Below are 27,225 nucleotides of genomic sequence, written 5' to 3'. Positions count from 1 at the left end.
CACTAGGATGTACGAGATATAAGGACTCATTGAAATCTGCGTCTTTTTCAGAAACAGTTCATTATCAATATAACTCAAATTAGATTGTTTTGCAAGATGATTTTTTTTTTGTCAGTAAGTATTTGGATTCATAGGAGTAAAAAAAAACATTTTAACCAGAAGCGTTGCACAATTAATAACCATTGACATTCCGACTGTCTTCATATTAGTGGCTGAAATAACAATCAACCGGTACCAAGCTCCACAAACATGTTATTAAAGTGTAGAATTTTGATGATAACATGCATCTTCGGGGTATAACTGTGGTCCTTTATAAAGTAAAAAAAAAAACATACCCAAACTAGATCTTAACTAGAAACAACTAAATTTAAGTTTTATTCCGAATAAAAACATGCTAATTAACATAAATAGTTTTTTCATCAGACTGATTGCAATGTTTCTTGTTCCACTGCTTCATCTCCATAATTGTTTGGGGCAGTGGTCTTGCTTTAGTTTCTGGTAGAAATAACAGAAGAAATGAAACAATGAGACAGCATGCTCCAAACACTACTCCAGGTCCCCATTCGACATGGAAAGCCTGCAAAAGTGGTTTTTAGTGAACAAATTAAAAGGTATTATACTCAAACATAACATAATTCAAATTTCAATGAAAAGCATTGAAAGTATATTAAATCAATTACTGTTAATAACATCACTTTTGTTCAAAATTTATAAAACAGCTGTACACGTAGAGCTTAATGTTTTGTTTCACTACTCGCATTTATATACAATACATTTAATATGTTAATTCTCGAAATATATCAAATTTATTTGTATGATCTTTAGAGAGGGCTGAGTTTTTTCTTTTTTTATCAAGTATAAATATATTCTATGCCTTCTGATACTGCTCATATATAATGCACTCATTCTCAAAAGGCTTTAGATCTTTGAATGTTGTTCTATCGATATAAATATAAATTTTGCTACCAGTAAATAAAAAACTACATTTGTAAATTCACAGTCATACAATCTGTCAAAACCTATATTTTGTCATTGCAAATTGTCATCCATATCTCGGACTTTTGAAGACGTTTCTATACTAAGTTCATTATACGTTATAAGTGTACTGAAAACATAATTTTGCCTTAGATACGTGTTTGAGTTGTCATTGGTTCTGAATTAGCTTTCAGTCAAGTAAGTACTCTCAGAAATGTTCTTTGTGTCTATTGTGTTTTTGATAATTGTTTTGGGCTTTGTATCGATCTGACTTTTAAAGATTGATGTGAAGTTACCCCCTATTACAGGTTAGGCGAGGGTTTGGAAACATACAAACATATTTTTCTCGTTTGAATTGTTTTACATTATCATTTCGGGACCTTTTATAGCTGACTATGCGGTATGGGCTTTGCTCATTGCTGAAGGCCGTACGGTGACCTATAGTTGTTAATTTCTGTGTCATTTTGGTTTCTTGTGGAGAGATGTCTCATTGGCAATCATACAACATCCTTTTTTTCTATATTAACACCGGAAAATTATTGTGCCGTCTCATCGGCGCCGATACCACATTTTCTAGGTTATTCAGTCAGGTATACCGTGGTTATGGGGTGTCTATATTAGTGGTTGTCGTATGTTGCTGTATAGAAATTTTTATTGTTTGTATAACTTTCTCATCTAAACTGTTCTTGTTTCTCGGGGCCTTTTTATAGCGTGTTAGGTGCTACGGGCTTAGCTCTTTGTAAAGTACCGTACGGTAACCTATAGTTGCTTATCATCTATGCAAATTGGTCTCTGGTGGGGAGTGTTGAGAATGGACTCATTGACATTCATGTCACATCATTTTACTTTTATGTTATCATTCACTGTTCACCGAAGCGTAAGATGTTTTATTTTTACAAGTATAATAACAGCAAACATGTATTTGTGTGTTATGTATATGATAAATAGTTTGCTGACTACAGGAAAGGTATATGCATACATCAATCGCGTGCACCATTATAGACAAACCTTTTTTATAAATCATTTTTAAAAGTATATTTCTGTAATCATTTAACTTCTGAGACAAGAACGTTTATAGAAAATAATCATATATGGCATACCAAAAGAGTCGCAAACGGTGCAATAACTCCACCAATATGTGAACCAAAAGCTCCTATACCTAATCCCATATTTCTACAAAAGACATATTCTATAAAAAGATTAAAAACAATTTAAGAAATACTTATACAAAATACTTCTTCTGCTGTTACACAATAATGCAAGAATCTGTGACAAAACAACATTCCACACCTATCACCAACCTCTTAATCCTGCGTACAAACAATAAAGGCCAATCTATACATAGTTAAGGGGTATCCTTCTGGCATATAAACTGTCATCAGAATACAAATACATGTCCAAAATAGTCTGCCGAGTTAACAATACAAGGATATGTTTATCACACAAATTCTTCTATGACAGTTAATTCGAAACACTATTGAAATAGAAAACATACAAATTTTACGCTCGCCATCGCGCATTTCTGTAGTAGGTCAACACTTCGGTTTTTTCATATGTATCTATTATATAGTAATTTTATAAAATTTACTGTTTGCAAAAGTATAAATTATTCTAAATAATAAGGATGTTCTTGTCCCAGGCAGAAAACCTTAACTGTATTAGGTACAACTTTTTTGGAACTTTTTGTCGTCAGTGCTCTTCAGCTTTGTACTTGTTTTGGCTTTCAAACTTTTTTTCCTTTGATCGTCACTGGTTAGTCTGGTGTGGACGAAATGCACGTCTGGCGTATTAAATTTTAAACCTGATACTTTGTTTAACTACTATAACTCGTGTGTTTCTCTGTTCTATATCTTCTCCCATTTATTTGTATTGTAATCCTGTCAGGTAATGTTGTCATTTTAATGTTATATTTTACATTGCCATTAAAGCGGGGGGTCAGGCATGCCATAAAACCAGGTTCAACCCTTCATTTTCTTAAAATGTCCTGTATCAAGTCAAGGGAAATGGCCATCGTTACATTATAGTTTGTTTCTGTGTGTGTTACATTTTAATGTTGAGTTTCTGTTGTTTCGTAGTTTTCCTTTTATATTTAATGCGTTTTAGTTTTTGTTTGTAACCAAGATTTGTTTTTTTCTCAATCGATTTATGAATTTCGAACAGCAGTATACTACTGTTGCTTTATTGGTCGACCGGCACAATTGTTCGGTATAAAAACAGATTTATGGTAAGTTTCCCTAAATACAAGTATAGTCGTCTGATCTGTAAATTTACAGATTGTGTCACAATTTTTGACTTAATGAGGATTCGCATGGCGAGTGATACATGCATTGCTAACACTGTCGACACACCTGATCTCGCTCCTTTCGGGGTATCCCAGTATTTTTATGAGGTTTTTTTTACCATCTTTGCCTATGTAGACTGTATGTCATTATGTAAAATACAATGAAGGGAAGATATACAATTTCATCGAATAAAAAGTTTGTTTCAAATTGAAGAAATATTCTGAACTATTATTCCCCCCTGGAAAAATTATGATAGTATTCGTGTTTGTTGAAAGAAGTGTATAGAAAACTTATAACTACTTTTATTAGAAAAAAAACCAAGTGTATGTTGAAACAGATGAAAACATGTCAACATCATACCATAGAAATTATAAACAACTTGTAGTAAACACTTTTAGTAATATTTATCTTCACATAATTAAAAAAAAAAAAAATTCTATTGTAATAAAATAACAATGGTCTTTTTTTATTACGTAGTAGTAGGGGTTTCAAGAAATTCCGCTCGTCAAACTTTCTGGTAAAATCCATTGTCATTCGTAACAATAGATCCATTCAATGTATACTTAATTCAGAAATAGAAACTATGAAGTATAACGATAGAAATGGGTTGTAAGGGGTATGATTGCCAATAAAAGGTTTGTTTCTAGCAGAAAATAAAGATAGTTTAAATCTTTCACACTTTTTTAAATTTTCTTTGTGCCATGCTTTAAAAAAGAAGCTATTTGTAAGTTGCCAAACATTACCCCTTCTAAGATAGGAATATTTTTAAACAAACTCTATATTTTATTTCAGTAATAGCAGTTAAATTACCTTAAATTTGTAGGAAATGTCTCCGGTGTATAAATGAATATGGAATTGTAGGAACCTGCTATACCTGTTTTGGCTATAAAACTACAGGCGATAGCTAGTTTAACAAATATTTCGTTTTTCTCTGAAATAATAGATTACATGCATATTTTAATTGTGTGTAAAATTAAAATCTACTAATCTACTAAATTAGACATTATACATTGGGCGATTTAGAGCTCAATATATTGTAAAGCTACATTTTTCTTCCATCGACGTTATAATAATAAAAAAAAAAACACAAAAAAAACACAAAAAAAAAACACAAATCTTATTTTCTTATTTAATTACTTTTGAATGATAATACTCTAGTATTAAAATTTTTATTTATAAAACCGCGAAAACATATCAGTAACCGCTCGCATCCTTTATGAATTAGATATATAGGAGCCGACGGGTTTTATTTTCTTTGGTGAGCCATATACTGATCTCTCGATTCAATCACTTGTTTTCTTCGTTGATAGTTGTTGTCTCATCAAAGATATTAAACAAAACATTAATGGCATATTTCACCAACCAGCAAATAAAAGCCTATAGTCAACTTACCTCTAAAACTAATTAATACAACAGACAGTATCATTGATATACCAGCCAGCAAATGGAAGCCTATAGTTAACTTCTTTCTACTGATGCTGTATAAAGAAATGCTATAGTTATAAAGACAAAAGTCATATACAATTGTGTTGTCATTGTCAAAGGTTACAGTATATATTACAATAATAATGCACGAATGTAAAAGAGTATTTAATCCTAACAACTGTCAGACAAAGATATGATATTGCATCATACAGTTTAATGTATGTATAAAAATATAAAAAGCAGATCCGAAGCATGCATAAAATTATACTAGAGAATTCATATATAATTAAGTCTAGAATGTACCTGTTCATATTCACTAATATTGCAAAGACCACACATGACGGGTATTCCACCAAACCATTTACAAAAAAGTTCAAGAATCGACTACCTTCTAATTGTACAGAAGAATACAATAGCCCATAATACGTCATACCATTTGTAAACCTGGAATTTATTATCTAATTAGTAAATTTTGTTTTGAAAAAAAAGAGAACTGAATAATCACGTTCTACACAACCCTGTTCAAACTTATCCAGAAGGTCATAAAATAATTTAAAATTAAAGATTGAAACTACATGAATAAACTCTGAAACAATGTCTATGTCATATGCATTTTGTCGGGCATCTATGAGCAAAAAAAAGAGACACTATGTTGTTTCTCACATTTTTTTTTAAATTTTAAAATACGGAATTGTTGATTTTATGATTTTTGACGGACCCAATCGTGTTTTTTCTATAAAATGTTTTGTGTTGCAAGATATTTAAAGGTAGAATCAAAAACTTTAAATATAAAAGTCAACTTTTATACATAACTATGTAGATTTTGGTTTGAAATGCATTTCTTCATGATAAACACTGACAAGGTGCAATATACCAGAACTACTGAATTGGTTCGTTCCATGTTAATGAATACATTATTATCATGTCAGAACCACGAAGTCTACATACGAATCATTCATCTTTAACGTTGATTGAAATACATGCTGAACATAAGCAACTTATTCAACAAATTGTTTTTTCAAAACTCGGGTACTTATACACCCTTTCTTTCCTATTCTACTAACCTTACTTGAGTGAATATATCGGCTTATCCTTGAAATTTATGAGTAAACTTGAAAAGCTATATGATCCCGTATCCCCTGTGGTGAAAACGAGCAGTGACCAGAATGATATCAATGATGAAATCACGAAACCAATTTAATCTAATTGGTATACAGAGTACATACACATAAAGAGTTGTCATAGTCTTGCCAATGACACAACTAGAATATATAATGTTTATTATGAAGTTAACCGACTAATATACATTTAATGATATTTTTTTTTACCAAAAAGTCACAATTCACATTACACGTAAATGCAATCGAGCGGGGCGTAGGGTCCTTTGCACAAATATAACTGTTTCTGTACCTGTTTCGACAGAAGTGAACAGCAGTATGAGATCCTGTTTTTTGCATTTAATATTATTTCAAATGATCAAGATATTAAATATAAATTAAGTACCATGTAAACATCCAAATCAAAGCTATTTTACACACAAATGCATTTCTAAAAATATCTAATACTGTCGGATTATTTGAACTCTTAGTCGTGACAGTATTAACTTCTGATGTGACAGGATCAACTGAAGTGACAGGATCAATTGCTGATTTGACATGTATATCACTATTAATATTTTCTTCTTTTTCATATCCTACACCGTTCTCTACTTCACTGTCGAATGAGCTCAACAATGGTACAATTTTGTCTGGGTCTTTCTTGTTTTTCATTGCAATCTTTTGAATTAGTTGATGTGCCTCTTTTATTTTACCGTTAGCAACCAGCCACCTCAGCGACTCGTCACATAACCTAAAAAATATGTTTTTGGAACAATAAGAACGTTTGATTGATGAACAGTTTCGGCATCTAAGGTAACAAATTGATAAGTCAAATTACTATTTTACTTGTATGAATGAATTGTGTTATTGGATAATGTGTACGTCAGTGTGACAGCAAAAAAACATAACTTTAAAAAAGTTAGTAATTATACCTTAAAGAAGTTTAATTATATTGGGCATACTTTATATATCATCAGTGAAGAGAAGAATCGTTCGAGTGTCTTCTCTTTTCATTCTCTTTCAAGGACGTCTGTGAATGTGCTGTATAGGTAAACAAAAGTTAAGTAAGTGTTTTCTATATGGTTAAAGTATGCAAGATAGTACTGTTAAGTAGACACCTGTACAATAAAAAAAAATTATTCTAGTATAAATGGAAACCAAAATGTCACATATCTGACTGTGTATAGAGACTATCCATATCACTCCAAGACACCAATATACATCGAGGGAAAATGTTGGTTTTCATTACAACTTTGTGCTGTTTTGATTATTGTGAAGATGCTATATTAATTTACTTAGAATCTTATGTTCACTAAAGTATACTACCAAAATATAAATAAATTGATGAATGCCATTAATCCAAGTGCCAAATGTAGAATTCGCCATGAATAATTCTGTAGACCATAACCAAAGGCAGTGACGGTAATAACATTTGTACTCCACCAAAAGGCTCCAAAAATGCCAATATAAGAACGATATTTCCCAGGAAACATTTCAAAAATGTAAGTATACATTGTCATGCCATAACCCTAATTGAATTAGAAAATTTTATTTAAAAACATACAATGTACACGTAACATAATTGACATTTAATTCAAAATATAACAAATGACAATTTTAGAGGGACAATTTATACGCTTTTGTCATGAGAAGAGTCAAACTCCCCGGCAGTTCCAGCTCCGATTCACATATACGGGTCCGCATTACTCTACACTAATGATGGAGTAAAGGAAAATAAAACCGATCACTGTACGGAGTTTGGAGAAGAGTTGCAGTGTTTATAAAGAACACACAACATAACTGGAGAGGAATACACGGATATTTGTAGCGCATTTCGATGTTCGGTCTCTACAGTTATTTCTTTTAATTGACTAGTTAGTTTTTATGAACTTCATCAGAACATTTCCAGGGATATCTTTTTCCGCACAGTCTAAGTTCGTTCTGGTGCTCTATCGATAGTGTCTTGGAAACACCAATCAGAGAATTGAACTTATCGTATTTATTTCATATGTGAGGTTATCGTTGTTTGTTTGTTGTAAATTACTGTATACTCGCAATGATATGCAAACAATGCAGAACATATTAATAACAAAAGCTCCTGACGTACGATAAATCTTTTTTTTCTACAGGAATTCACCGATTTTGACAATTTAGTTGTATATTGTTTCGGTTCGTTTTGAAGGTGAATTATTGTTGTAATGAAGTAGAATCGATATTTTTCGTTACAATTATCTACCTATTCCTTTTGTACAGCACTAATGAATAGCCATATATGTAGCTCCATAAGGGGCATAGTTTTTCTAAGACAAATATTAGACTTTAAACAATACGTTCGTTCTGAATATAGTATGAATATGAAAATACTTGCGTATATGGTATATATCAATAAGATAGCATCCAAGAAAATAAAAGGTGCACTTATCGAAAGGTGAAGGATTTCAATAACAAATAGTTGTACGAATTTACAAGAAGATAATACATATTCCTATGATTTCTACCAACAACCTTCATATTAAAGATACAATTACGTTTGCCCGTTAACCCACTTACAAAAAACACCTTCTTAAACCGGATCAAAAATGAAATCACAAAAATACTGAACATCGAGTAACATTCAAAACGGAATGTCCCTAAACAAATGACAACATCAAATATAATTCAAATTAAGTTTAAACTCACCTCAAGAGTTGCACCAGACAAAAACTTCATTGCAATATAAACGTAGTAATTCGGTGACAGAGATATAAGCGTTCCAACTAGAAACATGGAAAATCCAACTGAAATCATAATTTTCTTTCTTCCATAACGGTCAGCAAGCGGTAGAAATATTACGGATCCAAACATTTGGCCAAATGTTACCATAGATTGAGTAAGTCCTCCTTTACCTTCACTTTGACATACGAGGTCCCACTATAGAAAATATGTAAACTGAAACTCAGGTTGTGGCACAGTATAATATAGATAGTAACATTTACTACACATGTTTAAGGGTAACAGTCGAACTCTTTTTTAGCATGCTCTTTGGTAAAGAATTAAGTATACGATAACATAGTCTATATTTGCCATATGTCGACATGTGAATAAAAGGAACGCAGGGAAGGATTACCATTCAGGTATCAAGAAAATATATGATAATGATTTCAGAAGGGTTATTTATTGTCAGTTTATACATCGAGAATATATATTAATATATCATGATGAAAAGGGATTTTAATCTCGTATTCTCAAAAAATATATTCGGGAATTATGAAACAAAATTAAATAATTTGATTTTGGATGTAACGCGGCTGACGTTTCTTAGTTCATCAGCTCATATATATTATTTTGTCATGTTAACGTGACTTCGTCGGCGTTTTCATGGTTTAATACGGTTTAAAGTTGAATTTAGAATTAATATAAGGAATTACTTTAATGTTTTTTCTGTCTATGAAGAAATAACCTCAAAAATGTGGTGCACACTGAATGACAAACATTCTAGCTTTGTACAACATACAGCAATTATATTTTAAACATTAAGAAGCATGAGTCTTTGTACAGACCCGCAGCCTACCTCCGTAATTACAGTATCTTGCTGAATATCGTAGTTGTAACCATAGTGACATGGTAATGTCTTTAGTACATCATGGCCGGAACTATTAGTACTATTTCGGACTACTTCAATTTCACATGTACTACCAATCAGCTGAATATCAGTACCATTTACAACCGAAGCCACCAAAGAATTATTCACAGGCACGTCGCATGTAAATGGTGGTCTGTAAGCTAGATTATATAAAATTTTAGTAAGCTAATGATGCCAGCGTCACACATTGACGTATACATCGGCGTGCAACAAACTTAAGAAAAAATCGACAAAGCCGGTATACGTTGGTTGCACTAGAATTATAATTTAGTTCGCCAGACTCGCGTTTCGTCTACATAAGACTCATCAGTGACGCTCAAATCAAAATATTTATAAAGCCAAACAAGTACAAAGTTGAAGAGCATTAAGGATACAAAATTCCTAAAAAGTTGTGCCAAATACGGCTAAGTAATCTATACCTGGGATAAGAAAATCCTTAGTTTTTCTAAAATTCAAAGATTTATAAACAGGAAATTTATAAAAAATGACCACATTATTGATATTCATGTCAACACAACTGGGCTGGTGATACCCTCGGGGACGAAACGTCCACCAACAGAGGAATCGACCCAGTGGTGTTAATAGTGCACAGCACATGGACGCTTTATGCAATCGATAAACGCACGTTGCATAAGTTTGAAGTACGTCGAAATACAAGGGTATACGCTTGGTGAACGCTACAACTTGAGGATATTTTTATGCAGCATAAAAATTGTCATCCAGCTCAAGCGTGTGTCTAGCATATACCTGTACGTTACACGCACGTTATTCATACGTTTCAAGCGCGTTTTACGCGTTACAGATAAGTTTGAGACACGTTTAGGGCACGTTGTATACGCTACGAGATCGTTTGACTTTAACTAAAACGTATGTATGTAGGTGTGTTTATTCTTACATACTTTTGATTTTTTAACCCTGTATGCTAGCATTGCCTATATAAATTTTAAAATTGTTTGTATGCATATTGAACGATAAATTTATGTGACGTATACAAAATTTCTGACGTCAGACACTCAAATTAATCAATGTTTTCGTAGATAGTAAATGTTTTTGTGTTCTGTTAAATTGTTCCTTTTAAAATTGTTATACAATGATGACTGATGTACCCATGTTTTGACTATTTTATTGTTTATTTAACGCATCAATGTAAATATAACAGAATTTAATAAGACTGTCATTAAAGTGAGAGGGTTAGCGCTAAAGAACCAGGTTTAATCCGCCATTTTCTACATTTGAAAATGCCTGTACCAAGTCAGGAATATGACAGTTCTTGTCCATTCGTTTTTGATGCGTTTTGTTATTTGCTTTTGCAATGTGATTATGGACTTTCGGAATTGATTTTCCTCTAAGTTCAGTATTTTTGTGATTATACTTTTTGTAACAAACACCCCATAATAGAACGTCCAAGATACGACCGGGATGCGTCTCAAATACGTTTAAGAAACTTTTTTCCTTCCTTACGTGCATTCCATCTACGCTAGACAAACGCTAGGTATACGCAACCATACGTTTCTTGAACGCCCGATAAACGCTTATGTACGCTTCTTGTACGTCCAATACACGCTTAAAACTCGTTGTGCACACGTAACAGATATGATTGACAGGTTGAATGCATCCAAAATTACTAACGTATTGGCAGCATACACATGATTTTTTAACACGCTCGGCGTACGTCGGAGCTATACGCTGATGTGTGACGCCTGTATGACTGAATAAAATAATATTAAAATAAAATACATACAAGATGTTTAAATCAGATGGTAATTATACAACTGTAGTCAAGTGCATATACTTTATGGATTATTTTAGTCAATTTATTTCTATGCATGGATAGACGGATGGCTGTCAAACATCTAGTGACAAATTATACCTTACAATGTAATATGAACATGAACTCTGCTTTGTATTTAGTTTTAACTAGGATCAGACAAAGTTTAAATGACCATTTAAAAAGAGAAGCGAAAGAAATCAAAGGGATACTAAAACGTCAAAAACGAACGGACAAAGCAATGGCAAGAATAAAAAAAATATATCCCGACAAATAACACTGTACAAAGCACAGAATCGAAAAATAAAGTCAAATAAGCAACACAACTCCCCCTCCCCCCAAAAAAAGAAAAACAAAAAAACAATCGGAGTGATCTCAGTTGACCACTCAGGATAAGCAGTCCCTGATTTAGATGTGGCACACATCGTGATGCGTACTAAAGTATAAATTTTGCGTCAGATTAAGAATTTTCATTTGCACCAATAATAAAGGTTAATAGTATAGAAACAGTAAAATTCGAAAAGAAACTTTTATAAATTACTTTGAACAGATTTTTAATTGCAAAAAAAGCATATTCTTCCTAAATCAGCTTTCGTAACCATTATGAAAGGCACTGATACATTCTTGATAAGAGAATTTTATAAATAAAAATAACAAAATTAAAAAATAACCGAAATATCAAGTTGTCAATAAGGAACTTACCTGCAAAAATATATGCGAGTATTGCATAGGCAACACCTGTCATTGCGAAAGCAAAATACACACATTGTTGTCTTTGGTAAGGACCGAACCATCCTAGAGACAATAATATTTTGTCTACGTCGATATTAGCCATATTAACAGTATCATTACCAATGGATTAAATAAGGCGCTACATCTCAATATACGTGACCAAGCATAAAAAATTAGTTCTATGTCATGAAAAGTAAACCTGTATTTTCTCACAAGTATAGATACTATTCTACACGTAAACAAAAATTAAACGTTCTAATCGATTCAATGCATGCTTTTTTTGTTATTTTATATTTATATGGATCTTGTCTACATACCAGCTTTGATTATTTGGAATATTCTAATTTTCACTCACTTCGTCTTACTACATTTATATAAACTTCAAGTTTAGCTGTATTTTTTAATACCTTTTTTTTTTTTTGCTAAAGTGAATATTTTCATAGGGTTAAATATTTCGCAGTGGTGTCTTGCCATGACTTTGTTTGGACTTGTTTGTTTGCTTTTTGGCCTTGGATCAAATTTATTCGTTCATAGTGTATAATACACGTTTTTTGATTGAGTTAAGCCTGCCAATTTATATTTTACTGTGTGTTTTTCTATGTTGTGATGTTATGCTATTGTTTCAGAAAAAGGGAGAAGGTTTGGATCCATTTAAACGTTTAATCCCGCTGCAAATGTTTGCACCTGTCCTTAGTCAGGAATCTGATGTACAGTAGTTGTCGTTTGTTTATGTAATTTATACGTGTTTCTCGTAACGACGTTATTCGTTTGTTCATATATATTAGACCGTTGGTTTTCCCGTTTGAATGGTTTCACACTAATAATTTGTGGGGCCCTTTATAGCTTGTTGTTTGGTGTTAGCGAATGCTCCATGTTGAAGGCCGTACATTGACCTATAATGGTTTACCTTTTTTTTTTAAATTTATTATTTGGATGGAGAGTTGTCTCATTGGCACTCACACCACATCTTCCTATATCTATTGTAACAACACATTTTTCACCCTGCCCAATTGTATGCATGTGCCTGTTCCAATTGCAAGTCAGGAGCCTGTCGTTCAGTGGTTGTCGCTTGTTGATGCGTACATATGTTTTTTCTTTAATTTTATGTACATAATTAAGGCCGTTAGTTTTCTCATTGAATTGTAAATACATTTGTCATTTCGAAGCCTTTCATAGCTGACTATAGGGTATGGGATTTGGTTATTGTTGAAGGTCGTGCGGTGATCTATAGTTGTTAATTTCTGTATCATTTAGGTTCTTTTTGAGAGTTGTCTCATTGGCAATTATACCACATCTTCTTTTTTATATTGTAAGTGTTTTAAGTAAACATTAATAATCCCACGAATATACATCTCTAACTGAAGAGACGCACAATTCACAGGACTAATCAAAACACATAATTTAATACTTAAAAAAAAAACCGGACAACTTCACGAATCAGGACGAAAATAGAAAAACAAGTCAATAAAATAAAACATAAAGTCATGAAGACTGAGCAACATAAAAGGCTTTATATCTGTGAGATCAGTCATGAAGACTGAGCAACATAAACACTTCATACATGGGAAATCAGCCAGTAAGACTAAACATTATTTACCCTTTATACCAGTGAAATCAGTAATAAAGACTGACCAATGAGCAACATTAACATCTGTGAATTCGGCCAGAAAGACTATGTAACATGAACTCTTTATATCTGTGAAAAAATACATAAAATCATAAAGACTTAGCGATAGTTACCCTTCATACCTGTGAAATCAGTAAGAAGACTGAGCAACATTAACCCTTCATACCTGTGTAATCGTCCAAAAAGACAGAGCAACATTAACACTCTATACCTGTGAAATCTGGCTTAAGGACGGATCAACATCAACCCTTTATACCTGTGAAATCGGCCAAAACGACTGAGCAACATTTACACTCTATACCTGTGAAATCGGCCAAAAAGACCGAGCAACATTTACACTCTATACCTGTGAAATCGGCCAAAAAGACTGAGCAACATTACCACTCTATACCTGTGAAATCAGGCTTAAGGATTGAGCAAGATAATCCCTTCATACCTGTGAAATCGGCCAAAAAGACTGAGCAACATTAACACTCTATACCTGAGAAATTAGGCTTAAGGACTGAGCAAAACCTTTAGGTCTTGAGGAGTAATACCACCACATCATGGTACGTCGCATCCGGTTGTATACGAAAATAGCTGGGAAAAAATCTCTTAAATTTGTCAGTTGTAGATAGTTATCAAAGGTATCAGAATTATAATTTAATACGCCAGACGCGTGTTTTGTCTATAAAGTATAAAGACTCATCAGTGACGCTCAGATCAAAATATTTATAAATTCGTACATATGTTTTTTCTTTAATTTTATGTACATAACATTCCTAAAATAGAAAGATTTCGTTTTTTTATATCACAAACCATTTATTGTTAAGATTTTTCAAATGATATTAAGATCAAAATGTCTTATCAAGACCAAATTAAATCATACCGCATAGTCAGCTATAAAAGGCCCCGATATGATAATGTAAAACAATTCAAACGAGAAAACTAACGGCCTTATTTATGTAAAAAAATGAACGAAAAACAAATATGTAACACATAAACAAACGACAACCACTGAATTACAGGCTCCTGACATGGGACAGGCACATACATAAATAATGTGGCGGGTTTAAGCATGTCAGCGGGATCCCAACCCTTCCCCTAACCTGGGACAGTGGCATAACAGTACAACATAAGAACGAACTATAAAAATCAGTTGAAAAAGGCTTAACTCATCAGATAGACAAAAAATACAAGTGGACGTGACCGGGTACTTATACATCCCGACACAAAAAGACACAATGAACAGATCTGAGAGTACTCGCAGTTATCTCATAGCTAGTTTAAAGCCACTAACAACTACTAAAAAAATCATGTCTCTAAGACTAAACACTCAATCCGTACACATCCAAAATACAATGGATTTAGTGTAAAGACGTCATAAACAGCCAGAGAAGAACATGACCGTGTGCAATGCCAAGTTACAGGTATCGACAGATTGTAGATCCATGAAAATGTATATGTATATAATATACTAGTAATATTTAGTTAGCTTTTAATCTACTGGTAACACAATCAATATTTATACCAATAAAAACAATATTCAATGATCTTATTACAGTGTTGAATAGGTAACCTTTTAGAATAAGTTTATTTAAAGGAGCAACAAGTTTTTATGGATCATTTCTAAATTTCTGGGCACGTTTAACAACATTTCCGTAAAAATGAGGATGTGCTATCCCGTTTGAAATAAGTTTTCTACAGGTACAACCAAACTTCAAAGGTTATGAGGTTAGAGGTATAGGAGGAGGGTTGAGATCTCACAAACATGTTTAACCCCGCCGCATTTTTGCGCCTGTCCCAAGTCAGGAGCCTCTGGCCTTTGTTAGTCTTGTATTATTTTAATTTTAGTTTCTTGTGTACAATTTGGAAATTAGTATGGCGTTCATTATCACTGAACTAGTATATATTTGTTTAGGAGCCAGCTGAAGGACGCCTCCGGGTGCGGGAATTTCTCGCTACATTGAAGACCTGTTGGGGACCTTCTGCTGTTGTTTTTTTATTTGGTCTGGTTGTTGTCTCTTTGACACATTCCCCATTTCCATTCTCAATTTTATTCAAAACCAAATATTTATATCTATGGAAAAATTTAGTAAAGGTTTTAAGTAATTTATGGTAACGACATCCCTGGTTAAATAATTAACCAGTAATACATAGGTTGCATTCGTTAAAATCAAAAACGTCACAACAGACACGGGCATAGCGAACAAGTTGTGAAATATAAACACCGTAAGATGGTGCCAAAGGAACATCACCATCTAAAAATGGAAAATTAACAATAGGGAATGAAAAATCGTCTCTTTTGTCGTAAATTTTAGTGTGTAGTTTCCCGTTTAAAACCGAAATATCTAAATCCAGGAAAAGAAATTTATTACCGAATACATTTGATATATTTAAAGTAAGTTCCTTGGGGTAAATTTCAGCAGTATATTGAGAAAATTCTTGATTATTTAACGAAAAAATATCATCAAGATAACGGTAAGTGTTGTTGAATTTATCAATTAAATGCAATTTCGACGGGTCTTTACTGAGTTTAGTCATACACTGTGACTCGTAACAGTACAAAAACAAGTCTGCTATTAAAGGGGCATAATTAGTGCCCATGTGGATACCTACAACCTGTCGATATACTTTGTTGCCGAAACGTACGTAAATACTATCAAGGAAAAAATTAACAGCTTCAATCATCTCATCACACCTCCAGTAAGTATATCTAGAATATTTACCTTTCTCATTAGAGAAGAAGGCTTTAAATGAGTTGCAGCAAATGTATCTACATTCAGCTTTACTAAACGACCATTTAAATAAATAGAAAACTTTTGTTTAATAAGATAGTGTTGAAGTGTAGTGTAAAGAGTAGAAAAATCAAAACTATTAACAGAATCAAAAGGACCATCAAAAGCCCGTAATTTATCTAAAACATCCAAAGAATTTTTACACTCCAAAAATGGTTTATACCACTATGTTCATATATTTTATTACAATAGTTTATGATAAGCTCTTTAATAGTAGTTAATGAACTAGTTAAGAGTACTGACAGATTAGTTGTAGAACACTTACTAGAGGCCGAGATGAAACGATATTCAAATGTTTTTTTGTGTAGTTTAGGTAGCCAATGCATAGTAGGGACCTTCAAATGATCAGAAGAAGCCTTAAGCTTTGATGTGGTTGTGATATGCTTGTTTACTATATGACTCTCTGTGAAGCGGATGGACTTGAATGTAGATGAATTTAAAATTGCATTCTTAATTTGTCCGTGTAGTATTTTCGTCATAACCGTTTTGAAAGTATTTGAAGTTTATTTCTTATTCTGGAAATAGGTGTATTATGTACTCTATTATTTACTTCTAAATTATTTTCAAAATGTTATGTTCTCTTATCTACCACATTCATGCATTTATCTAAATAAGAATCAAGAGATTTTTTATCAGATTTTTCCCGTGAACACCATTTTTTACAAAATGAGGAAGGAGCATGTTTGGTGACTTGACGACACTCTTTCCAATCTATTTTAGATGGAGGACGATATTGAAATATTCGATTTTTTTTATCATAACGATAAGATGAATAGATTTTATGAGGTAGTTGTCCTTTCCAATTTTTTGGAGCACTGATAAGCCAAATCAAAATGATTTTCTCAATTGTTTCTAGGAAATTTACATAACTTTTGATCTATAGCTTTATATACAGAAAACAGTTGCTGAAATAGGAACAAAATAAAAATAAAACTGTCTGAATTAAAACAAAGCATGAGTGAAACTATCAACATCGGAATAGTTATAGATCGTTATATCTATTTACAAGAGAATGATATGTATATGGATAATAACTTAGATAAGTAATAACAATATGTAATATGCAGGTATACACACCTTCAAGGCGTGGTTAAATTGGAATTAATAGTACCTCTAGCATTAAGGCTAACTTTTTACTTGAAAAACACAAGCTATAGTCAAGTCACATGTGAGACATTAAAATAAACGAGAAATAAGTACTTGTATGTGAATGTCACCTTTTCGAAGTAAAAAAATTACATAAAAAGTTGTTTTTCTTTATTTGACATTTCAGTATATCAAACTTGATGTCTTTTACAATGAAAAATGCGTTTACGTCTCCTTGGTTTCATTAGATTTAAATTTAAGACCCCTTTGTTTATCCCATTCTCTCAGTTCCCGTACTGACTGTGGCAGTTCCTTGCCACTAGTTTCTGGCAGTAAAAGTTGTAATAAAGTTGCAACACCACAACAGACACCAAAGATTATTCCAGGTGCCCATTCTATATAGGTTGCCTGAAAAAGGAAACAATCATCATTTCTCAAAGTTCATAAAAAATGTCAGTGATAAAATTATATGATTAGTTCTGATATTAATGCACATTTTAGTTTGCGTTAACCAAAAAAAGACATATCTTTCATTGTCTTTATTCTTGGGCTAAGGTTTGCCAGCATAATATGTTATAATGAAATGAAAATGCATGCGTATGTATCCTCTGCCTTGTTTTGTGATCCGGATTTGTTTTCGCTTAATCGATGTAAAACCATTAAACAGCGGTGTAAACTGATGCCTTTATTCAACTTTATGAGTATATTAATGTTTTAAAGTAATGCATATTTTGTTTTCTATTGTATAATTATTATTTTGTTTTAAATACAATATGGACAATAGCACAATGCAACAGGAAAGAAATTCAGGACATGTTGTTGTCGAAACAGTTTTTTAATTGTCCTTTAAAAATCTGTTGTTTACTATCCCATGCACAATACTTTCACAACTTACCAACATTGTAGCATATGGCGCTAGCATGCCACCAACTCGTCCAGACATAGATCCTAAACCAATACCGATGTTTCTTTAAAATAATTGAATAAAATATATAATATAAGAGCTTTGTAATTAATTAAAAGTTCAAATCAATACAAACATACTGTATGACACCAAATTAACACCCGAACTCTCATACACCGTAATGTTTATCATCCATTTAAGGAATAGATTTTCTTTTATGTTCAGTATATGAGAAAACTCAGAAACTTTCATTTTGACAGAGTTCAACTCTTTCAGTATTCAGTTATACGTATTCTTTTGCTATTTAGTATTTTCGTCACTGTTATATGGTAAGTTGTTACAGTATAGATCGACTATTTTTTCCTTGATGATCGTGTAGTTTTGAAAAATCAATTAAGCTGTTCATATATTAAGATAAACAAGAAATATAGCAAGCATGTTATGTTTTATTCAAAACCGTAACGGGAGGGATTGTACTTGATTTTCAAAAAATGATGACAATCAGTTTAACTAAGGTCTGGAGCTGGAATGTCAGTAACTGCTAGTAGTCCTATGTTAATTTGTGTATCATTGTCATTTGTCTTATTTTCTTTTGTAATCGGACTCAGACTTCTTTTAAAATGAGTTTTACTGTGCGTATTGTTGTGTTATTTTTATTTTTGATTGGCTAGAGGTATAGAGATCTCTCAAAACTTGTTTATCCTCGCTGCATTGTTGTGCCTGTCCCAACCCAATAGCCTGTTGCCTTTGTTAGCCTTGTATGAGTTTTAATTTAAGTTCATTTGTTTTTCGTGTTTTTGAGTTGTGTATGGCGTCCATGTTCACTGAACTTATACACATTTTTATTAAGTGGTCACCTGAGGTTCATATCTAGGTGCGGCATTTTCCGCTGCGTTCAAGACACATTTGTTGCTTTCGGCTGTTATCTGCTCTGTGGTCGGGGTTTTGTCTCTTTAACATATTCCCCATTTCTAGTCTCAATTTTATATTTTATGTTTACTATACAAATGAAAAATACATTAAATCTAAAAAGTGTGCAAACAACTTGTGTATTGATTGTTAATCAGGAAATGTAATTATTCTGTAGGTACACCTTTCATAAAGGTAGATTTTGCCATATTATGGGTGAGCTTTTCCATGTCAGGGGCCTATAAACTAGTGAAATTTGTTGGCTGCTGACGATTATTTATTATTTTCATTTAATCTTTTGTTTATATATCAGACTGGTTTTTTTTTGTCATTTTGTCTTCGCTGGGCTTTGTGTAGCTTACCTTACGGTATGGAATTTGCTTATTGTTGCAAACCATTGACTTATACTTGCCTACATCTGCGTCATTAAGTCTCTTATGGAAAATAATTTCATTTGCAATCATATCATATCTTCTTTTATTTTAAAATCCTTGTCATGACATGCCTTAATCGTACCTCAAATTTGTCGGGTATAATTCTGGTGTAAACAAAAATATCAAACTGAAAGATCCAGTGATTCCAAACTTCCCAATAAAACTAAATATAATGGAGGCTGTTTCATAATGATGATTTCTTTCTGTAAATAAAATGAATAAGAAATATGTTTTAATTGTACGATAAAGATACTTTTAAATATGCTTTGTTGAAGGTGTTTTCACCCATAGAATGATAGATGACTAATATTTGTTAGCTTATTCCTCATTTTGTATGCTTTTGGCATCGGTTTATTTTTAAGTTTTCTGTCTTTTAAAAGTATACATATTTATTAGTATTACAATGAAGAACTGTTTCTGATCGAAGAAATCTACAATCAAACAAAGATGCATTTAAATTTTTTCCTGTGATAAACTGACGAATTCACAGTAATAGTATAACCTAGAACAAAATATACATGACAACAACCAATTAAGTTCGAAAGATGATTACCGAACGTTGTCTTCATGCTATTGCCAATTTAAAGTCACTCGACTGCAGACATTTCAAAGATATCAAGAGTCAATTTTCCTCAGTCTAAATTGACCTTGTAATGAATTTTGATATTTTATTAGATGGTTTTATACTAGTAGCTGCTTATGTTTAAATGTGTATATACATCCGTGAACTTTAAATGTTTAGATTTTCCAGATTTGACCGTTCCAGATACAGGTAGATCAAGAAAAGCTTTTCGTACGCATACAACGTACTGTATTCAAATTTTATTTATGACTGATAGTTGTAAATGCTGTTTGAATTTCGGATTTTCTTTCGGATTCTGGTTATATTCTTTAAAGTCCTAAGCTTCCGATCACGTGTGAATCCTGTTCCTTGGTCATTGACCTTCTGTAAAACCAAGTTCGTGACTAGTTCCGGAGATTGACCTGGTTACAATGTCGTCGTTTTCATAGTTGAAATATCATAACTAATTGTAAAGAATGATCAGCAATGTGACGGTTTCAACATACCTTTGAGAGTACTAAATATAACAGATAGAACTAGGGAAATCCCGGCTATACTATGGAATATAACTGAAATACTTTTTCTCTTGTATCTTAAATGGAAAAATAATAAAACTAGATGCACATAGCATTTCTAAAACAAAAGTATTTTTAAAAGACTGATTTGGCTTTGCATAAAAGTGTTTAATAAAAATTATAATGTACATTGAATCATTGAAGGTTTCACTTTGTACAAACCACGCCTCTTTCGGGGAGATATTTAATATTAAAAGATATTTCGTTTTGTTAACTGTCTGGTTCCTTGATCATGTAAATATGAACTCAATGTTTCATTTTGTAGAGACATAGCTTAAGAATGTTACCAGTTTAAATACACATGAAAAGCAACCAAATTGAAATATTTGGAAGACCCAGAGTGAAGGGAGAGGTAGTACAGAATTTTAGTAGAAGTTTAAACTCTTAAATGTTCGAACCATATACATGTTAAAAATATGCCTCACAGCCCTATATTTTGACCTTGAAAAAAAGAAATTCAAATGAGCTTTACATTCAAGGATATGATTTTTTTTACGAAACTTCATAATAAAAGTGATCCAGATTTAGCTGTAAGAGGAGTTCCTATATGAAATTGCATTATCTTGTTGACAGAACTATAACCTTTATTGGTTGAAAAAAGAGAACATGCAGAATAAAGGCAACAGTAGTATACCGCTGTTCAAATCTCATAAATCCATGGACAAAAAACAAAATCGGGGTAACAATCTAAACCCGTAGGGAACGCATTAAATATAAGCGGAGAACAATGATACAACACCGAAACGCAACACACACAGAAACGGACCAAGCATCAGACAAAATCCCACGAGAATAACACATATAACATCTAAACCAAATACATGAATTTGGGATAAACAAGTACCGTGCCGCGTCTTATCTTTATATCCAAAAATAAGAGAAAACCAACTACACAACATTAAAATGCAACAAACACAGAAACGAACAATAATATAACAATGGACATCTTCCTGACTTGGTACAGGACATTTTTAAAGGGGAATAAAAATGGTGGGTTGAACATGGTTTTGTGGCATGCCAAACCACGCACTTTAATGGCCAATTTAAATATAACATTGAAATGACAAAAAATATTACAGGACTACAATACAAATAAATAGGAGAAAATATTAGACAAAGAAAAACATGATTAATAGATAGCTTCGCCAAATCTGCTTTATCTTTGGGGTGTTAATAGAATCAAATCAAATATATTTTTTTGAATATTTCATGATGATTGAGAAAGTGCAGGGTCTTAACTATGGTGATTCAGCATAAATTCACAGTTTACAATATGCAAGGATTCCCTTAAGCCATGTATCCAATGTATATTCATAATATATGCACATTTAAATTCATAATTAGTGTTTATATTTACTCTTCGCAGTCATTGCCACTCGTAGTTTTGTTGGAGAGTCTTTGTTCTGTTGAAAACCAAAAAGGAAGCCATAACATCTGTATACGCTTTCTTGTTACAGTAGCATTAAAAAACGAGTTCGAGAAACAACAATGCCACATTAAAACTAATAGAAATGTGTTTTATTCTAAAAATCTACCAAAGATTTCTTATTCACAGAAACATGAGAATATTTTTTTTCAAATTTGAGGCATCAGGGGCAAAACAACGGAGAGAAAACCTAACTCATGGGTCATAAAACAGATAATGTAGCCTGTAAAGGCTATGAGTTTATGATCATAAAGGTCTTTTGTATAGAAGCAATAGCCGTGCTTTGAATTTACGCAAACACATCAGATTTCCTCACTCAGTTCTATCAAACTTTTTGTGAATTCATACATTACACAATAGTTAATTCATTCTGTTGTTTTTTTATAAGTATGGCAATAACACTTCTAGAAATATATTAGCCAAATTATGTACGATATACAGGTACTTTGAGAGATGGTATTATTTTTACACGAATTATTAACTGACCAATTGAGGCAGAAATTGTGAAATTTATGGATAAATAGGCATACAGTAACATGTGGGCTAAAGACAGAGGCCAATCCGGATATTGCATGTAACCTTGAAAGTTGAAATGATAAACTACTAAGCTTTATTAATAGTATTCTGATTAGCAGAACAGTTACACATACCTAATAGGTACATATATACTGACTCATTTTTTAGGTTCGTGTTGGTAAATCAGATCTGTGCGTATTTATGTGGACTTTAGATGACTTTGTTCAAATTGGTTATTACTTATGATGGTAGATCTATGAAAGCGCGCCAAATGCACTATCAAAGTGCTACTTTCATTTAACTCGTATTTCGTTTCCAGATTATAGAATCTTTTTTATATCTTCATGACTAAAATTTTTATTTCTTAAGTCATTTTCATCACTTCAGGATTGCTCTTATCACAACTGATCTATGCTTTGTATATGATTGTCCCAATATTTTCGCCTACCGTTTATCGTATTGGATATTACCCATTTTAATGTGAATCTTGTTACCTTCTCACTAACACCATGAAAGAAATCATAGCTGGTGTTTCCACGGCTACATTAAGGAAAAAGTTAAAATGTCTGTCACCAGCTAGTTGTGTTGATGTAAAGGTTAATCCAAAATAAACTAAAGAATTCGTAAACCTGAAAATATATTAAACTTTTGATGTAATTTCTCGTGATGTTTATGCCAACATCATAAAAGTCGATTTATTTTGACTAGGTGAACGTATACATATTTTATTATGAACATCCCTGTTTACGCCAAAAGATATGACTTAATTTTTTCCAAAATCCTTCCATTACGTGCAATGTTGCTATTTGTTTTAAATAATAGTAGACATGTGCCCAATATTTTTATAAATGTAAAACTCTCAAACGGGTCCATCTCGATAAAAGATATACAATAAGTAAAATATTTAAAGGTTGTTTACGTCAAACGGACATGCTCGGGTGCATATGGTTTGAAGGTTGGAGTTGTGAGTTAGAATTGTGATTGAAACGTTTCCAAATGTTATATATTTATTGAGAGATGATGAATGAGTTTTTCGATGTTTTTTTAAAGTTCCAAAAAACAGATATTCTTCTCTAAAGCTTCTGTAAAGAAATATTTGCCGAGATAGGTAGTACATACAATTGCAATGCTTTTCTGACAAATAACAACCATTATACTTATAACTATAAATACCAGGTGAAGGCCATGATCCCAGTAGTCTTCAGCAGTAGCTTATGTTGTAAAATTGTGAACAAGTTTTCTCTGTTAATTTTTCTGTCCTGTTTGTCTACATTAACTAGTAAATCTGGTTCTTTCAAGGGTGTAGTTATCTCTATTTCGTCCTCCAAAAGAGGCAACACATCGTCAACGTTTACCTTATTGATCCTTGCAATCTTCTTCACCTGCAACCGTGCTTTTTTCATTTTCTTATTTGCTATAAGCCACCTTAATGATTCGTCCAATATCCTACATTGTTATTACAAAAAACCAATGAGTTATCTTAGTTAGAACCTCGTTAGAAGTATTTACATATAAAACCACTTAAAAAATTATTGCTCATGGAATATTCTGTGTAAGCAAAAACATTTACAGTGTGGAGGAAGCTTCTGACATATTTATTTAGCATACAGTTTGTATAAGATTTATGCTTTCTTGAAATGCGTTAGAAGAGTCTGTCACTAAACAAATCTATTTTACTTTTAATATTGGAGGGACTATCATAAAAAAGTACTTCTTAACCTTTTATAGGTTTTCGTTTCGGGTGAATACAGGTAATCGTATAATGTTGCATTAAACTGTGACAATATCATCTTATCCTAAAACCATCTAGACTTTTCACAAATATGTGTAAGTTATAATGTATATATTTCTTTTGCATACTTTAAAAAGACAGAAATCGTATAGCTTATCACAGTAAAAAACAATGCACAATGCAAGAGAATAACTTTACGGTATGGGTTTTCCTCATTGTGGAAGGTCGTACGGAAACATACAGTTGCCATGTTTGGAATGGTAATGGTTTTCCATGACTGTAACAAGCAATTCGATATCCTATGGTTGCTTGAATTCGCTTCATTTGATTACGTTGGATATTTGCCCCATTGAAAATCATACCACATTTTCTTTTATATGTAGGGATTGCCTAAACATACCTAGATGGTAAAAGATAATAGTATCAACAAGCTTTTATTTGTTTATTTTGCTTACCAAAAAGTAGCAATTGCATGAACTCCGTTCAGTCCAGATACCATCTGTACATATCTCCAGCTGACGTTCTGCATGAAATATCCGACAGCAGATATACCAATCATACTGGTTGCCCACCCAAATGAACCAAGAGCACTCACAAATCCACGATTTTCTCTTGGGACTTGTTCCAGTAGATAAACAGCCATGGTTAAGCCTACTCCCTAGATATTTTGTATTTTATTTACACACTAGGTTACATAAACAACAGACGTCATTTTAAATTAGAAACAGTAAGGAAGTATTCAACTGGCAATAAATCTAAACTCGGCTAGAATTGGTTAATATGAACAGATGAAAGAAAACACGGTAAAAAATTAATATTGACACATGTTTATCAATACAATAATTTATATTCGTTTGTGTCACTTATGTTTCAACACCATTATAATTGATTTTTGTTCAACACATTGAACCATATCACAAACAAAATATTTTAATTGTGTGGTCTCCAAGAGGACCTGAGTGTATTCGAGGATCACATGACAAACAAAAAAGTAATATTTATAATTTTTAAGATTTGCAAACTGGTTTTAAAACGATGGAAGGTTAAAATATTTTTCTGCATTAATTGTATTGAGGTTCCAATTTAACATATAGTACCAGTGTATCTATTGTCAGTCCACTATACAGAAGAGAAAAAAATCTGTATCATAAGTCAATATTTTGATTTCCAAACATATACACAAATCGCTTAAAACAAATGTTTAAAAACAAATTGAAAGACTTTTAAGAAAAAGTCTTTGTATTAATACTTACCTGTTGAATAGCACCCGTGAAGAATTTAAATACAGTATAAACAAAGTAGTTGCTAAAGGATGCAACAAACGATAGAATTGTTACTGATAACATAGCAGTAATACTGACTGGTTTCCGTCCAAATCTATCCGATAGAGATGGGAACAGTAAAGCACCAACCGCTTGCCCAGCGGTAAAAATAGTTTGTGTAAGTTCTCCTAAGCCAGCTTTGTCGCAAACTAAATTCCACTAAATAAGATAAAAAAAATAAAATAAACAGAACACTTTAAACTTTTAACAATTTTATTTCAGTGCTAAATTAAATTTTACTCTACAAAGAATACCGAAACATGAGTATGATTAATCACTGTTACATTGGCGTTTGATCTGCACCTATATATTACTTGTTTTAGAAATCTATACGTTTATCAATTGCACAGGGGTTGATAATTCGAAGATCACCTAACTGGAAATAATTTCTAGGATAGCATTTTCTAGATGGAAAATTTTTCCGAGCACTATTAATTTTTATAACGAGTACTTATGTGTGTTATAATAATAATAATTTACTCATTTGGATTTTTTAATATAACAATGAATGATAAAACAAACCTCTGTAACAAACGTTTCTTGGTTTATGTCATACACGTAACCTTCTATGCAGGGTACATCCATAGTTCGTGTAGTGTTTGATAGATTTAAAGCTATGACAGAATGGCAGCTTTCCTCAGCAATAACAGTATATGAAACATTGATAGAATCCGTCAATCCATACTTATACAAATCATCTGTCAATGGTTTACATCTATGTGGAGGACTATAACCTGCAAAATATAGAAAAAATGAAACGTAAATATCGGTTTAATTTCTGACTGTTTGGAATGAAGTATAGACCAATCTCGAGCTGATTTTAAAGATGTCCTACACCAGTTGACGGCACGTTAGTCGGCGTAAATTACGTCACTGAACAAGCACGGTGGTTTGGAGTATGTATAAGGAAAGTCGAACATTAAACATACACGTATTTTAATCTTAATAGACTGGTAAACACAACACAGCAGCAACTGGAGCTGGGGAAACTTTATAAGAAGCCGTATGTAGTTACTATATATATATATGAATGCATCGTTCACAAGTTGAGTAAAGACGAAACAAAATGATTCCGATCATCCACTTTATCCATGATAGCATGATAAAAACCTAAAAAAAATGCAGTTTTGGGAAAGGAGAATGAGACATTGATTGACTGGTTTGGGAAAACTTGTCGTGAAAGAACAACATCCCTGATCTCTTAAAACAGCTTCTGAAACGGAATTAGTATTTTACATAGAGACTTTACTTCCCAACAAGAACATATCCAAAAATAAAAAAGCCATTTTCCGGCAAGTACATAAACCTACTTACCGACAAGTACATACACCAACATTGGAAAAGCTATCAGATAAACACATATAAAATAGTTGTAGATAATCTGAATAATAGTATAGCGTTTGTACTTTCCTAAAGCTCTTAATATATTATCTACATCAATACTTTCAGCCATG

The 27,225-nt window shown here is 32.4% G+C and overlaps 1 protein-coding gene across 1 annotated transcript; it reads right to left on the bottom strand.

Annotated features, from left to right (window-relative positions):
* Positions 1 to 394: 394 nt before the first annotated feature.
* On the bottom strand, positions 395 to 27,225 carry LOC134716521 (uncharacterized). The gene is made up of 20 exons (XM_063579530.1): positions 27,086 to 27,225; positions 26,294 to 26,505; positions 25,703 to 25,930; positions 24,905 to 25,107; positions 23,891 to 24,163; positions 23,212 to 23,346; positions 20,707 to 20,792; positions 19,721 to 19,841; positions 18,287 to 18,359; positions 17,620 to 17,799; positions 11,872 to 12,025; positions 9,330 to 9,541; positions 8,459 to 8,689; positions 7,106 to 7,308; positions 6,186 to 6,530; positions 4,986 to 5,126; positions 4,650 to 4,735; positions 4,068 to 4,188; positions 2,076 to 2,148; positions 395 to 577 (listed from the first exon to the last, which is right to left on the bottom strand). The coding sequence occupies exons 1-20, from the start codon at positions 27,222 to 27,224 to the stop codon at positions 395 to 397; spliced, it is 3,399 nt and encodes a 1,132-aa protein (XP_063435600.1). The 5' UTR covers position 27,225.

Source organism: Mytilus trossulus, chromosome 4 (genome assembly GCF_036588685.1).
Source record: "Mytilus trossulus isolate FHL-02 chromosome 4, PNRI_Mtr1.1.1.hap1, whole genome shotgun sequence".
Lineage (NCBI taxonomy): Eukaryota > Metazoa > Mollusca > Bivalvia > Mytilida > Mytilidae > Mytilus > Mytilus trossulus.
Note: the sequence above shows the minus strand (reverse complement) of the source record. Positions and strands in the feature narration are given on the sequence as shown.